This window comes from Lathyrus oleraceus, chromosome 5 (genome assembly GCF_024323335.1).
Source record: "Lathyrus oleraceus cultivar Zhongwan6 chromosome 5, CAAS_Psat_ZW6_1.0, whole genome shotgun sequence".
NCBI classification, from domain to species: domain Eukaryota; kingdom Viridiplantae; phylum Streptophyta; class Magnoliopsida; order Fabales; family Fabaceae; genus Lathyrus; species Lathyrus oleraceus.
The window spans coordinates 172,140,430-172,156,898 of NC_066583.1; the positions used below are offsets into that span (position 1 = coordinate 172,140,430).

The following is a 16,469-nucleotide window of genomic DNA, read 5'->3' on the forward strand; positions in this document are numbered from 1 at the left end:
CATTGCCTTCAATGTATCGATACATTGAAGGAATGAGTCGATACATTAAGCGAATGAGTCGACTCTTCTGTGTTTGGAGTCGACTCATTGTGAGACATTTTTCTCTCAAATTAGCTACTGCCTTTAACATATCGACTCTATTTGGTCTCGTATTGACTCATTCAGCTTATGTATTGAGTCATTCATGTTTAGAGTCAATACATTATGAACCAACTTTCAAATTTTTCATTTTGGATAAAAATATATTTTTACTCATTTCTTTTCTACACATACACATACACATACATATAAATATGCATTCATGCATCATTTCTAAGTATTAAAACCAGGAAAATATAAAGAATTCTCATCATCTTCAACCTCTCTTGACGCATTCATAAACTACATATAATCATATTTTATTATATGTTGGTAAGAATAGATTGATAAGGTATATCTTAGGTTTGTGTAATCAAATTGGGTTGAGGTTTTATTTGAGGGTTTCAAGGATAAAAATTTTACGGTTTTTACTCCAAGATCAATGGTTGACTTTGAGGTTTTTGCACAAGTATTGTCAACTTGGATTCAACCAAGCGAAGGCTTTGAAGAACATGGGTTCTTTCAAAGCAGTAACGATAACTGGAGGATCAATTGAAAGGCTTGGGGCAAGATTTCGCAATTTGGATTCAGCTGGGTGAAAATTTTGAAGAATGGAAGGTTTGGTTAATGGATTAGTGGTAACTGGAGGATAATATAGGATATTTTGTGTGACTTGATCTTGCTAAGATCAATGTTAGAGAAAGGGATAAGATCAGCATCAAACATAGGGTTTGGGGTTTAAATTTCTACTACTTCTCTTGTAAACTGATATTGCAAAAGTTAATTACAATATCTCAATTCAATTTTGAATTGAGGGAAGACGTACCCATAGTGAGGACAATTGGGGAAATTCCTAAACAAATTTTGGTGTTCTCTCTCTCTCTCTCTCTCTCTCTCTCTCTCTCTTTCTCTGTCTCCCCACATATCTCTCTCTCAAACTTCTTTTTAGATTTTGATCACACTTAACGTGTAATTTTAAATTGTCAAAAATTCTAGTTGTGTTGAAAATGTTTAAAACGGTTTGTGTAAAACCATTGCAATATAAACCATTGCAATTGATTTCAACATAGAGAGAATCAAGCTTGGTGTATTGCATAATAAGTGTTCGATAAAATTACTGCACACCAAGTGTTCGACAAAATTCCTTTGTCAAGTTTATTTTTACTTCTCATTGGAAATCGTTTATCTTAAGTGTGGTTTATATTCAAACAAACTATATTGAACTTGTTGATTGAATTTTCTCATCTTTAACATACTTTATATTACGGGTTGTACGCATATCCAATCCTACCAATAATGGTTAAGATAGATGAGAGTCGATCCAAATTCGTTTCTTCTTACCATATAAGAATATTTTTTAAAGCAAAATTTTATAAGAAAATCTTTGTCACAGTGAGAATCGGATATCAAGCTATTGTATTAACTTGAATCACAAAACATTGAATGTTCACCACCTAACTTTAATTTATCCAAGGGAAATGGAAAATATCTAATAAAACCCTAATTGTGTAATGTAAAAACAACGTGAAGAGACCTAAGGTTCGGGGGTTGGTTATACTAAGGGAAGGTATTAACATCCTAAGTATCTATAGTATCCTATAGGAACATTTTGAAAGTATTTGTGTTATGTTATTGTTTGGAAATATTTTATTGTGAAAAACCTAAAGGTTTTATTAAGTTTGCTCGCCAAAACTTTGCGGTCATGTGTCTACGTATCCTTAAAAGGATGGAATCAGAGCAACCGTAGTTCACCTAACTAAGGGTCAAAGAACACTTGATAATGATCAATGTTCTAAAGGGGGAAGTAAGTGTTCATAACATACACACTTACAAGGGTTATAAACTCTTACTTAAATCTAATTTGAAAGTAAAAATGACTCTAACAAGGTCAAACTAGGGATTGCTAAACTACCTATGACATTAAGTCAATAAAGAGTTCTTTCCCTTGGATTTGGGCAAAAAGATAAACAAAATATAAGGAAGATGTTCAAGCATGACATCCACAAAGATAAGAAAATGGTAAAGAAATATGTTCAAGCATGACATCAAAGGTAAACAAATGGTAAAGAAATATGTTCAAGCATGACATCCACAAAGATAAGCAAATGAAGAAGATGTTCAAGCATGACATCAACAAAGATAAGTACATGATAAAGAAGATGTTCAAGCATGACATCAACAAAGATAAACAAATGGTAAAGATGTTCAAGCATGACATCAACAAGGACAAACAAATGGTAAAGAAAATGTTCAAGCATGATATCAACAAGGACAAACAAGGATGAAGATGTTCAAGCATGACATCCACAAAGGTAAACACATGATAAATAAGATGTTCAAGCATGACATCTACAAAGATAAACAAATGGTAAAGAAGATATTCAAGCATGTCATCAATACAAAGATATGGAAGCATGATCATAACAATATCAAGCACGGTATATAAACATATATGTACAACATGTGAACATGAACAAAGATATAACAACATCAGTCAAAGATGTATAAAGTTAATATGAATATGAATGACATGGATATATCATCATAAAGAAACAAAGATTAATGACATAACAATGCATGAACATGTATATGAATGTCATAGTAAGTATGAATGAACATGTATATGCATGAAGTAAGACATGTTTTAGACATAACATCAACTTAATCATGAGAACAAGTTAAGGTATTCAAGAGATACATGTTAAGGTTCAATATAATCACAATCAAAAGTTCAACATCATACAAAAGGTTTGAACATGTAAGCATACAAGTCATACAAAGACATGTTATCACAAGTTTAAAGCATTTGCAAACACATAAACAAACATAAACACAAGGGCACACATGCACACAAAGGTTCAACAAGACATGAAATAATGACATATGAATCATGGATCAATGGCAAAATAAACACCTAAAAGTTCATGGCATAGTAACAAAGTTCAAAGCACATAAACATGTAAACATACATTAAAGTAAGTCAAAATTAGGTCAAAACCAAGAGGCACATATTAACAATATCAAACAAAATTCATATATGATGTACAACATTCATACAAGTCATGGTGATCAAGAAAAATTAAAGTATCAACCAAAGAAGGTCATTTGAAACCCTAAAACAATCCTAAAAAGGTACCAACTTTGGACAAGCATAAGTATGTGAAAAATAAATCAATTATGGAATTTATTTTTACCATCATAAAATAGATAAAACTATGAACACATAGCAAAAAGAGTGGCTCAAAAAGGCTTAAGGATCGTTAAGTTATGAGCCTTTGAAGTTATGAAAAACAACAAAAATAAATAGGCAAAAACAACAATGAATAAAATGGGTCAGGGGCAAGGGGGATTCGAATCCCGAACCTTGCACACACACAAAGCCTTAAAACGCACGCTCTAACTACTGGGGTGGTGAAACATCCCTTAAATAAAACGCAAACAATTAATTATATAATAAAACAAGTTTCAGAAATTCAAAAACACGCGCCACCACCATCTTCATCTTCAACCTCAAGCTCAACATTGGTGATTTTTCGTTTTGCTCATTTCTTAACCAAATGCAATGAAGTAAACATGAAAGTTGCTTAGACTTTTACCAGGAATTTAATGGTATAATTTAATTGAACTGAAACTCAAAGAATAAGAAACACGATCCTAAAAACCAGAAACTAAACCTAGATGTTCAGTCATGCCAAACTTTACATACACACATGATAAATTGCAATTAACCTAGGGTCCATAATCAGCACATCAAATGCTACATTTTTGCTTCAGAGACCAAACATTAATGATGCGTGTATGATTGACTTCAAAAATAAGAAAATCTTACATATTGGAGCAAGGTCCAATGCCTCTTCTACTGGTTACAGATGAGAACTGATGATCTGGTGAGCTTGCTTGGACCCTAGGGAAGCTGTTTGAATGCTCACTTGTGCTTGAGAACCCCTGGATTCTTTTGACCAACTCGATCAACTTGCAAGTGTGCAAAGTGAGAGTTGGAAAATGATGATGGAGGTGTTACAATTGTGTTTTAATAGTTTGAAAAACTTCTATTTGATGTTTAGAAGGTGTTTGGATGGTTGGTTTGAAGAATTTTCAATAGAAATGGAATTTGGAAGTTTGAGGTTTGGAAGTTGCAACAATGGAGTTTTGAATGCAATTCTTGGTGTTTTGAGTTCTGAGGCTTTTCCCTTTATTTATAGAGGCAGTAAAGGGCTCAAGTAACTTGCAGAAATTGATCTTAGTTCAATTCGAATGCTGGTTTGGATGTTTGGTTTCATTTTGCACAAAAATGCAAGTTGGCTTCATGATGAAAACGTGGAGTGAATCAAGGATCTTGGCCATGCTTTTCTGAAGTCTAAGAGGTTTCTTTTGGCTTTAGAGGTTAAGTGTGATCAGAGGAAACAATTTAGAGGCTTAATGCAAAAGTTGTTGAAAAGTGATCCTTTATGCAAATGGATATCAAGCTTTATGCAAATTTTTCCAAAAATGGCATGGTGAAATGGATAAAGGCTTATTCCACTGTATATTGCACTTAAGACTTATGTACTTATTTGATTATGGAGAGATTTGTACACAAAAGGACCTGTAATCAAGGTATTTACATATTTGAAATGGTTTTCCTCCAAGAATTCATCATGAACATGACTTGAAATTCAAGTTTGGAACCCTAACTTCCTATTTTTGAAACTCATAGCTCATGCATGAGAAAAATGTACTTGTACTTTTTGGAAATCCCAAGACATTCTCTACAACTTTCATGTTTTGATTTTTTGCTGAATCAAAGTGGATCATAATGAAAACTGGCTCCAAAGTTTATTACTTTTTAGGGATCAAAGCTGACTTGAAAATTTTCTAAGTGTTTCAACTTGAGACACCAACTTCATGACCTCATAACTCAAAATCCTTGCACTTTTAGGGAATCAACCCTACATGACACAGTTGAAGTATGGAACAAGAGCTTTCATTTTTTATTTGGAGCAAAGAAAATTGTTGCTTGGATTGGAAGTTATGGCTTTGGGAAGTTTGCCACTTTTGACATGAAATCTGGATACTTAGTGAAATTTTCAATGTCTTTAAGATTGCCCTTTTTGCAAGTAACCTCAATTCTATTGATTTTTATTGATCAAATTCATCAATTAAACATATATTCATAAAATTTAACTTGAGAAGTTCAGATTTGATCATAAATCTCAAAAGTCAAAAGTTTGACTTTGCAGTTCATTGGTTGTGTATCAGATGAATTTGAATTTCTTGATCTTCAATGAATTCAAAATATTGAGCCAATTGAACATAATGGATCTAAGGATGTACTTGAGTATGTTGAGTCATGTATCAAGGCTTGAGATCATGTCTTGATCAAAATTCTCAGATGAAACTGAATGTTGCTGAGAAACCCTAATTAGTAAGCCAGATGAAAGTGAAGCTTGATGCACTTGTGATTAGGCCACAATACACAATCCAAAACTTGACTTAGTAATGATCAATCCAAAACATTGACTGATCAATCATTTGAGCTCTTTGAGGGAAACCCTAATTCATAGATGCAACAAAACCAAACATATCTTGATCTTGAGGTTAGTTATGCATGAATGATGTCTAGGATGCAAATGCTTATCAAATCTAGGGGTAAAATTTGGGGTGTGGCCATCTTAATTTGGAAATTTATTCACCCCCCCTTCTAGATCATTTCCCTCGTCTAACAAAATCTTCCACTCCATGAAAGGACATAAAAACTCTTCTAAAGCACAAGAATAAATACTTCCTACTAGAAATCCTAATAAATTGCATGTTCGTTGAGAAGAATCTCATAAGAAAGATAAAAAAGATGAAGTGTTAGTTGTTTCAAACAACAAAACTAAAAAGAAATGTATAAGTGCTTTTGTGAAACCAACTGAAAAACCTCTCAAGAATTATAATCGCCCTACAAATTAGAAATTCTATTGCAACAAAAAAGAGTACCCCGGAGGTCCCAAAATGTGAATCATCATCAACCGCCAAGAAGTGACACTTAGTCAAAAGTCACTTTTTACAATTGTGAGAGACCATGACATATGGAACACAAGTGTAGGATTGGGCAAAGCTTTGCTCTACAAGATAGCATGATTGAAGAGCTACTTGTTTCTATGATTTCTAAGATCAATCGTGTTGGAGGATCCAATGGGAGGTGGATCTAAACTAGTGCCTCCCGCCATGTATTCAATGATCATGCTATGTCTAGAACATACAAATCCACTAGAGATAAGAAAATAATTTCGAGAGATTCTCACACCATTGAAGTTGATAACACTGAAGATGTTGAGTTATTGTTCACTTACAGAAAAAACTGATTCTTAAGAGCGTAATGCATGCTCTAGTTATAAGAAAGAATTAGGTTTTTGAATTTTTACTAAATAGGTCTAGATTCACTCATACTATAGAGAGTATTTGTACACTATTACTAAAAATGATATTTTTATTTGGAAAGGGCATGCCGATGGCATGTTCAATCTCAACATTGAAGTTAATAAAATGTCTCATTATACATATGTGATTTTAATATTTTATATTTTAGACTTTGTCATGTGAATAAACATGTGATGTCAAACTTTAGTAGCTCAGGTTTAATTTCAAAGTTATCTTTAAATGATTTTGAAAGATATAAATTTTATAGTCAAGGTAAAATAATGAAATGTTCACATATATCAATAATTAGAGAATATGAACTTGTAGATTTAATATTTTATGATATATGCAAACTCGATGGATCCTTGACCAGAAATTTAAAAAAACACAATTTATCATATTTCTTGATGAATATTATGAATATACTTTTGTCTATCTTATGAAAAATAAAAGTGACACGTTTGACATGTTTAAAATATTTTTCATAGAAATTCAAAATTAATTTAATATGAATATTAAGAGATTTTATAGTGATAGAGGAACAAAGTATGACTCCCACATATTTAATGATTTTTATTTTAAAACATGGAATTATTCATGAAACAATTGAACCTTATTCTCCTTTAATGAGTGATTAAGCTAGAAGAAATAATATAATCTTTAATGAATTATTCGTTGCTATTATGCTTAATTCTGGTGATGTACCTCATTGGTGGAGGGAAATTTTACTGAACCTTTTCTATGTGTTAAATATAGTTCATAGGTGTAGAAAAAACTTCATTTTAAAATTTTGAAAAAAAGATAACATATCTTTACTTATGTTTAGAACTTAGGGTTGTTTGACATATGTTCAAATTTCAGCTCTCAATAGAGTTATATTCACTAGTGCAACATATGAATGTGTACTTATTGGATATGTAATCAACAAATCATATATATTTTATCACCTAAATGCTAAAGTGATTATAAAATAAAGCGATGTTGATTTCTACGAAAATAAATTTTCTTTCAAGTTGAGAAATAGTAGGTTACCATAACTGATCACATTCATGTGATCAAGAATAGTGCGAACATCAAATTACATGAAACAAAATCTAAAATATTGAAGAGAGCAACAATTTCTTAAGATTATATATATATATATATATATATATATATATATATATATATATATATATATATATATATATATATATATATATATATATATATATATATATATATATATATATATTTTGGGAGCATCCTGCAAATATTCAAGAAGCTTTATCTTCCTTAGATGCAAATGTATGGCAAAACCTATAAATAATGAGATGAATTCTCTTGAGTATAATACAATCCGAAATTTAGTATACTTGTTTCTTGTTTTAGTAGATTTTAAAATGAAACTACAATCTCATGGGAATGTTGATAAATACAAGTTCACTGTATAGTTAAAGATTTTAGATAAAGAGAAAATATAGATGTATTTGACACCTTATGTCTAGTTACTAAGATAACATCCATATATATATATATATATATATATATATATATATATATATATATATATATATATATATATATATATATATATATATATATATATATATATATATATATATATATATATATATATATATGGAACATTCTGAAGGCTTTGTAATTCATGGGAAAGAACATAAGGTTTGTAAGTTTGATAAATTTTTGTATGGTCTTACAAGCCAATAAGAAATGACATAATGTTTTTGACAATTTGAATATATCGAATGGTTTTTAAGTGAATGAAATAGAGATAATAACACTAACAACAGCTAATGAAAAAGAATCTTTGTCGAGATACTTGCTAATTTCACTATGTAATAACTCCATTGTAGTGAAAAGAAATGAAATTAACCATATGAATTGACACCAAACTCAATGAATATGGTAACCATATTGGAGCTCCAAAACATGTGGTGTGTCTCTCACAATGGTGTTGCTCTAAAAGAAGAAGTCTCATAATGTTCAATGCTCCCTAGTGAAAAACTCCCCCAACAAATGGTATCACGAGCCTTTGGTTTCAGAAAGGGACCGGGTTACTTGTATCGAAAGTCAACGGCGCCAGGATGGTGAATAAGAAATGTTCCATTGAAGAGTGTCAACGGCGCCAGTATGGTGAATAAGAAACGTTCCGTATGGTACAAGAGTCTGTAGAAGTAAGAAGAGCTTTCACTTGAGGGGAAAAATTATGGACTCACACTTGAGGGAGAGTGTTAAGAATATATCAAGTGTGAGTAGTATGGATAATAGTCCCACATTGGTTGGTAATATGGAGACTTGAACATTTATAAGTGAGAGAACTCACCCACCTATCACCTTAAGGTTTTGGGTGAATATGTGGTGTGTCTCTCACAAAGATGTTGCTCCAAAATAAAAAAGTCCCATAATATTCAATGCTTCATAGTGAAAAAACTCCCCTAACACACAAGACACATAAATTATTCTCCAAATTTCTTAAAATAAATGAATATCTCTATTATGATATTTTTAATATTTTTGTCCCTCAACTATGGTTTCTTGAATATTTCAAAGAGTTAAGTACAGACGTGAGAAGTTTGACTAGTAGCCTAAAAATCCATAAAGGTTAAGTAAAAGCAAAGAAGATAAAGTGTATCAAATAGTTTGACAGATTCGTTGTATGTGTCAAATAATTTACGAAGCCTGATATACATAGAAGAAACTATAATGTTGACCCTAACATCATAATAGATCACTACTATAAAATATACATTTCGTAATAAATCTTTAGCACGGTCATTAAGCGTTTTTTTAATCACTTTTCTCCACGGTCCAACTAAACAACTGTTGTGATATGTTAATGAGTGACACACTTTGAATCCCAACACCATCAATTTATGTTTTTTCATTACAAAAAGGGCGTGTTCTCATAATTTCTATTTTAAAATAATAATTAAACACTTTTCACCACGATTCAAACTAACAATTATGGTTAAATATCAGAGACATTTCACCATGATTCCTTTTATCAATCATGGTGAAATATTTTATCTATATAAGCAAACTTAATTCACTTCAAAATAGACTGCGCTCTAAAGTGAAACCCTAACTTCTCTCACTTTATCGCAATCTCACAAAACTCTAACATATCTTTACAAAACTCCAACATAACTTCTCCAACTAGTATGGATCAAAGAAAGGTATCACGAATGCTTGCAAGACGAAATAAGATTCTCATTTCTTTATCTTCATTTTCCACAAATCTTTTCTAGAAAATGTACGTACGTGAAACATTTTCCACCATTCATTTTATGAATTATGATGTTGTTGTTCAAAATATTTGTCTTGTTTTTATTGTTAAAAATATACGTGAAATATTTGTCTTGTTCAAAATATTTGTCCAACATTGATTTCTTATTTTTATTAATACAAGTAAATATTTTTTTGTTAATGTTGATTATTTTTTAGTTATGTTGTTGATTTTGTTGAATAATATTTTTAATGTTGAGTTATGTTGTTATGTTTTTTGCTCCTTGTTGTTAATGTTTAGTTATATTGTTATGTTTTTATTTTTTTTGGTTATAATATTGAGTTATATATCTTGTTGTGTTTTTGTTGATATAGGAAAACAAAAACAATAACAATAACACAATATTTTACCTATAAGTAAATTGTTGTATTATTGTTGTTGTTTGTTTGTCCTATGTTGTTGTTGAAAATGTTATTCTTTGTGCAACTTTCATTTCGTTCAACCCAATATTTCAAGATCACAAAATATAAGATACAATTGAGTTTATTATAACCTATGTAGATGAAGTGTTTTACCAATCCTTCGCTGAACATATAACATGTTAAATTGAATTAGAAAATAATAATATAAAAAATTAAGTTATATTTTAAGAACAATTTACAATATTTTTTCTATCTTTTAACAACCCATTATCCATATCTTCCTCTCTAAAGGTTATAATTTGTTTATATATATTTCTAATTCTTCAATCAACATTTTTCTTTTTACTAGTTCATTCTGTAAAACCTCAAATTTATGGAAAAAAATAATTTAACATCATCATGATGATAGTGATGATGATGACAAAGAATCAGAATTTCTCATCAAGTTTGATAATTTGTAAAATGAATTAGTAGAGAAGAAAATGTTGATTGAAGAATTATAAGTGTTGAATCAAATTCTAATAGTTAAAGAACGAGGTATGGATAATGAGTTGCAGAAACGCTCGAAAAAATATTGATTAGTGCAAGTTATTCTTCAAATATAACTTAATTTTTTATATTATTATTTTCTAAATCAAATTGAAAGATTATATATTTAGTGAGCAGTTGATTAAACAAACATTCCACATATGTTATAATAAACTCAAATGTATATATTACCATAGTTAAAATCTACAACCGTGGTAAAATATTGTGCGCAAAATGTTTCACTACATTTGGAACTTTCAATTATGGTGAAATACTTAAATCACGCAAAATGTTGGGGCTAAGTATCAAACCCATTAACATTCAACCTTTTACTATGGTTGATTTTTTCAACCTTGGTGATAGGTTGCGCATTATTCTATTTTTACCAGTCCATTGTGGTAAATATGGCATTACTATCACACCTTTTGTTACCACGTACTCCCAACCTTTGATCAAATCCTTCTCCCAACCTTGGTGAAATATTGTTTTTGTAGTAGTGTATGGAAATGACGCTCCATTTGACTAATGACAATGGTACTGTGCTAATGTTCCCTCTATTTTAAGATAAATGTCGCCTCACATCCATCTTGTTGTCTTCTGTTTCTCGATGTGTTTTGTTGACTCTTTCCATGTGTATATAACTTTCTCAGTACGTGGTTCCACAATCATCACCATCTTCTTATAATGATACTACATATAAATTGTGCTGATAAAAGCCCAAATAACCATTCTAGAGTTTTGACGATCAAAGTATATTTATACTTGAGTAGATTAGAAAAAAGATTCAATTGCCTCACATTGAGTTGTATATGTATTCACTCAATCTTATTTTGATCGATGAATCGCTGTTGATTTTGACAATCACTCTCATTATGCTTATGTGTAAACAAAAATATTTATTTATTTAAAAATAATTATCACTTTAAGATATCGAATAAGTATTAATTATTTTTTATGAATATAACATTGTTTGATATATCTTAATCTATCTAATTATTCTATTAATTATAATTATTAAAAGTATTTTAGATATAACACACTACATTATCATTAATATAAACTCAACTAATTATTTTATGAGAACCTCACACAAATTTAATAAAATAATCTTTAATCAAACAAAATGCATGATTCATTCAATTCAAAATTATAAGTAACAAATCCATTAATTTCTTTGAGAAATAGAAATCATCCTTGTTCCCATAACAAATGAATTAACACTAATTCTAAATATTTTGATTTGGGGCCTATTAATAGGGGTTGCTTTGCTACTAATTCTAAGAATCTTTTAATTTGAAAATATGGTTGGAAATACTACTTTTTTATATAAAGAGAAAATATGGATGGGAGGAATACTAGTTTTCTATAAAGAACAAGCTATGGTAGACACAAAAGCTGACTATTTGGCAAAGCCTGTTCAACTCAATAGTGACATTTTAGGAAAGTAAAATAAATGCCTTTGATGCCTTCTTTTCAATACTTGTTGAGTAGAATAAACAAAAAATAATTGCTGAGTAAAGAAAGTTCTCCTTACCATATTGTACAATTTTCTTTTTAAGAGTATAGAATAACACATAACAAGACTTTTGTATGCTCCTAAATAATCCTTTTCAATTCACACCAATATTCAATGTCTTAAAATCAGTATCAACATTATATACATTACATGATTATTGACACAAATTCACGAGTTCTCTTTGTGGGTCCTAAACGTGGTTGTTGAGTGGGACCCATATCTAAATAGATTGAACCAACACACCAAACCCAACCAAACATTTTTCCCATACGTTGTTGTTCTATATAACACAAAGCCACATTGAAATTCATCACCATTCTTCTTCCAATCACCACCTCAATCTCCTCAAACCTTAACCAAAACAACAATGGGTTCAACAACAACAAGTGAGACACAAATAACACCAACCCACGTATCAGACGAAGAAGCAAATCTCTTCGCTATGCAGCTAGCAAGTGCTTCTGTTCTTCCAATGGTCTTAAAAACAGCTCTTGAACTTGATCTCTTAGAAATCATAGCTAAATCTGGTCCTGGTGCTCATCTTTCGCCGCTAGATATTGCTTCTCAGCTTCCAACAAAGAACCCTGATGCACCTGTTATGTTGGACCGTATCTTGCGGCTATTGGCTTGTTACAATATTCTTACTTGTACGTTAAGGACTCTAGAAGATGGAAAGGTTCAGAGACTCTATGGTTTAGCTACTGTTGCTAAGTACTTGGTTAAGAATGAAGATGGTGTTTCTATTTCTGCTCTTAATCTCATGAATCAGGATAAAGTACTCATGGAAAGCTGGTATTTTCACTATTTTTAACATACTCTGTTTCTTACTCTGTTTTTGCTCTGTTTTTCACTCTGTTTTTTACTCTGTTTTTGCTCTGTTTTTCATTTGCTTTATCTTTGTTTTATTGCTATTAAGAGCTCCATATGAAAATAATTAATTTTAAAAGTAAGCTTTTATGTAAGCATGATAATGGGTTTGTGGTGGCTTAAATTGATAATAACTATAAGGATCTATCAAAGTTAGTTTCTAGAAATTTTCATTCGTTTTGTTCTTCTGAAAGGGTTGAAAACCTTAGACTTTGTATAGAATATACATTATTGTAAAATGTAACCTTTGAGACGCAATGATCATTAATAAAACACAATTAGGTAATAACTTAATTAGATAATTAAAACGTTTTCATTTGGATGGAAAGTTTACGGCCATTGCAGAGACTAATATTTTAAGTTGAAAAAATTATTATAATTAATAAAGTTGTCTCTTGAAATATTTAACAATAATGCATGCTCATGGCTGAATTGAACCCATAGTGCGTATAGTTAATTATTCATAAAATTTTAATAAATTAATAATATGTAATTAAATTGTGAGTATCATAGAAAACAAAATGTTAAGTAGTGAGTGTTGACATAAAAATTAAGGAAAGGTGTTTGAGAAGCAATTAACTCGTGTAAATTAATAATTGAGTTATCATGAATGAGGTGTCAAAAGATTTGGATTTAATATATAGAGACTATTGTCCACAAAATAGGATGGCAGAAAGGGACCACCAATTTGAATGGTCACCAACTCATCCCACCATTTCTACATTTCACCCACCACCAATGAGTGTGAACCAATCTTCTTCTAAAGCTTCCAATAGCAATTGGACAATTTCTAGCTGTACAACAATACATAAACAATTTTCTATGGTCATCGAAAAATATATGATCTGAACATGTTTTATAAGAAAGAATTCGATATAAATCAAAATTCTTAATATGATATTAAAATTTTTCTAGATGTCCAGTTCTGAGTCCATCAAACAATATATGACATAAATATATGTTTATAAATGGTGATAATTCTCATTCGAAAAGTTATAAACTGATTGTTAAATTATGATTATTTCAACTATATGAAATGCAAATACTTTTTTTCTTCTATTATGAGAAGTAATCCTTAGTCATTATTGTATTGTAGGTACCACCTTAAAGATGCTGTCCTTGATGGGGGCATTCCATTCAACAAAGCTTATGGAATGACAGCCTTTGAATACCATGGAACAGATCCAAGGTTTAACAAAGTTTTCAACAAGGGAATGTCTGATCACTCTACCATCACAATGAAGAAAATTCTTGAGACCTACACAGGTTTTCAAGGCCTTAAATCTCTTGTTGATGTAGGTGGTGGCACCGGAGCTGTAATTAACACCATTGTCTCAAAATATCCCACCATTAAAGGGATTAATTTTGATTTGCCTCATGTCATTGAAGACGCTCCTTCTTATCCCGGAGTGGAGCATGTTGGCGGAGACATGTTTCTCAGTGTTCCAAAGGCTGATGCTATTTTTATGAAGGTACATTTTATATCTGCTGTCCGACACATGTCAGTTAATGTCTGTTTTATGTAATTAGTGATTGATGATATATTTTTATATGCATGTAGTGGATTTGTCATGATTGGAGTGATGAGCACTGCTTGAAATTTTTGAAGAACTGTTATGAGGCACTTCCTGAAAATGGAAAAGTGATTGTGGCAGAATGCATTCTTCCAGTGGCACCAGACACAAGCTTGGCAACAAAAGGTGTGGTGCACATTGATGTGATCATGTTGGCTCATAATCCAGGTGGGAAAGAGAGAACACAGAAAGAGTTTGAGGATCTTGCTAAAGGTGCTGGATTCCAAGGTTTCAAAGTCCATTGTAATGCTTTCAACACATACATCATGGAATTTCTTAAGGTTTAAGGTTTTTTTTGGCGTTTTGCATATGAGTTTTGAGATTGAGATTGTGGTTGTGTTTGCTTCTACTTACCCAAAAAAAATTAAACGATTTGTATTTTTATAGTGGTGAAAAATAACAATGAAAAAGCTCTTTGTAATGTTACCTATATAAAACAACATTGACTCATTATAGTTATATGTATAATGAGCTTAAATAAAATTGACCCGTTAATCAACTTTTTCTTTTTTAATAAATAATTTATAAAAATGTTACTGAGGCGGGCGGGTGCCTCAAAATCTGAGCGATGCTTGAACAATATTTTGTCATTTTTGTTGTTAGGTTGGAAAAGTTTTCTAGGAAGAGAAAGAGAAGGTATTTCTTAGTGATTTTTATTCTAAGAGTTGAGATGATCTTTGATTGTAATCTAAAGATTGGGGTTTAAATAATTTATACATTGAGAACCGGTAGAGATTGAGTTTCAAATAAATATGTGTTTCATTCTTTATTTTTATCTGTATTGTTATTTTGGAGAAAATAATTTATGTGTTTCATTCTTTATTTTTATCTTTATTGTTATTTTGGTTTTGTTTACACTTAATTGTTAATTATGTAATTTGATTATCATTGTTCTTTTCTCCCACACATCACATGTGTTTGGTTTGTTTGAATCTTTTGATTTTTATTTTCAAAACAATGGCACCTACCACGAGTGGAATGATCTAAGGTTACAAATGATCATAATGAGATTTAAATGAGACATAGAGAAGTTTTTCCAAGACAACTATTTTAGGTTTTAGAAATTGAAGATGAAAGCAATTTTCATTCAATAAATATGTGTAGAAGCATTTAAATGTGAGATTTTGATGTTGGAAATCCTAGAAGTGAAGAAGATCCAAATGATATCACAACACTGTTTGAAAAAATTTCCGAACACGGGCATGAATTAAAGATACTAGAAGTAAATGAAGCTAATGCGAAAAAGAAAGAAAAAAATAAGAGAAGAGAAACATATCCTTGAAGGCCTCCATTTCCAAGTTTAAAGCAGAGGAATATGATGAGAGTATCGTTGAAGATTCTTCTAAAGAAGAAATATGTTTGTTCGTGAAATGCTACGATAAATACATCAAAAGAAATCGTCTTAAGCATTCAGACAAGAACTTGATAAATTTTAGAAAGTATCTTATGTTAAAGAAAATGAAAGACAAAAAGAAGTATGATAAGCAAGTGACTTGTTATGAATGTGGTAAATACGGACATCATAAAATCAATTATCTAAGGTTGATTAAGCATAAGAATAAGGAAGAGTTCTCCAAGATGAAGGAAAAATACGCCAATGGCGGCAGGGCTTACATAACTTGGGAAAAAAAGGAGGAAAAGTCTTTTTCCTCATCAAGCGTAAGTCCAGATGATGGTGAAATTTCTCATCTATGCTTAATGACACGTCACAATGAAAAAGACTTGGAGGTAAACAATTCAGACTCACGCTCTAAACCTTTGTATAATCAATTATAAAATACTTTTAGAGAAATGCATGATGATTCTTTAAACACTATTAAAGAAATGCATGGTGATTCTTTAAACACTTTTAGAGAAATGCACGATGATTC

The 16,469-nt window shown here is 30.8% G+C and overlaps 1 protein-coding gene across 1 annotated transcript; it reads left to right on the plus strand.

Moving 5' to 3' along the window:
* The first annotated feature begins 12,156 nt into the window (after nucleotides 1–12,156).
* Nucleotides 12,157–15,097, plus strand: LOC127081194 (caffeic acid 3-O-methyltransferase). The gene is made up of 3 exons (XM_051021479.1): nucleotides 12,157–12,949; nucleotides 14,121–14,496; nucleotides 14,586–15,097. The coding sequence occupies exons 1-3, from the start codon at nucleotides 12,525–12,527 to the stop codon at nucleotides 14,883–14,885; spliced, it is 1,101 nt and encodes a 366-aa protein (XP_050877436.1). The 5' UTR covers nucleotides 12,157–12,524; the 3' UTR covers nucleotides 14,886–15,097.
* The last annotated feature ends 1,372 nt before the right edge of the window (nucleotides 15,098–16,469 follow it).

Excerpts from the sequence above, each read along its gene's own strand:
- LOC127081194 (XM_051021479.1), top strand. The coding sequence starts at position 12,525 with ATGGGTTCAACAACAACAAGTGAGACACAAATAACACCAACCCACGTA. Across the intron at positions 12,950-14,120 it reads AAAGTACTCATGGAAAGCTG|GTACCACCTTAAAGATGCTG; the intron begins GTATTTTCACTA and ends ATTGTATTGTAG. Across the intron at positions 14,497-14,585 it reads CTGATGCTATTTTTATGAAG|TGGATTTGTCATGATTGGAG; the intron begins GTACATTTTATA and ends ATATGCATGTAG.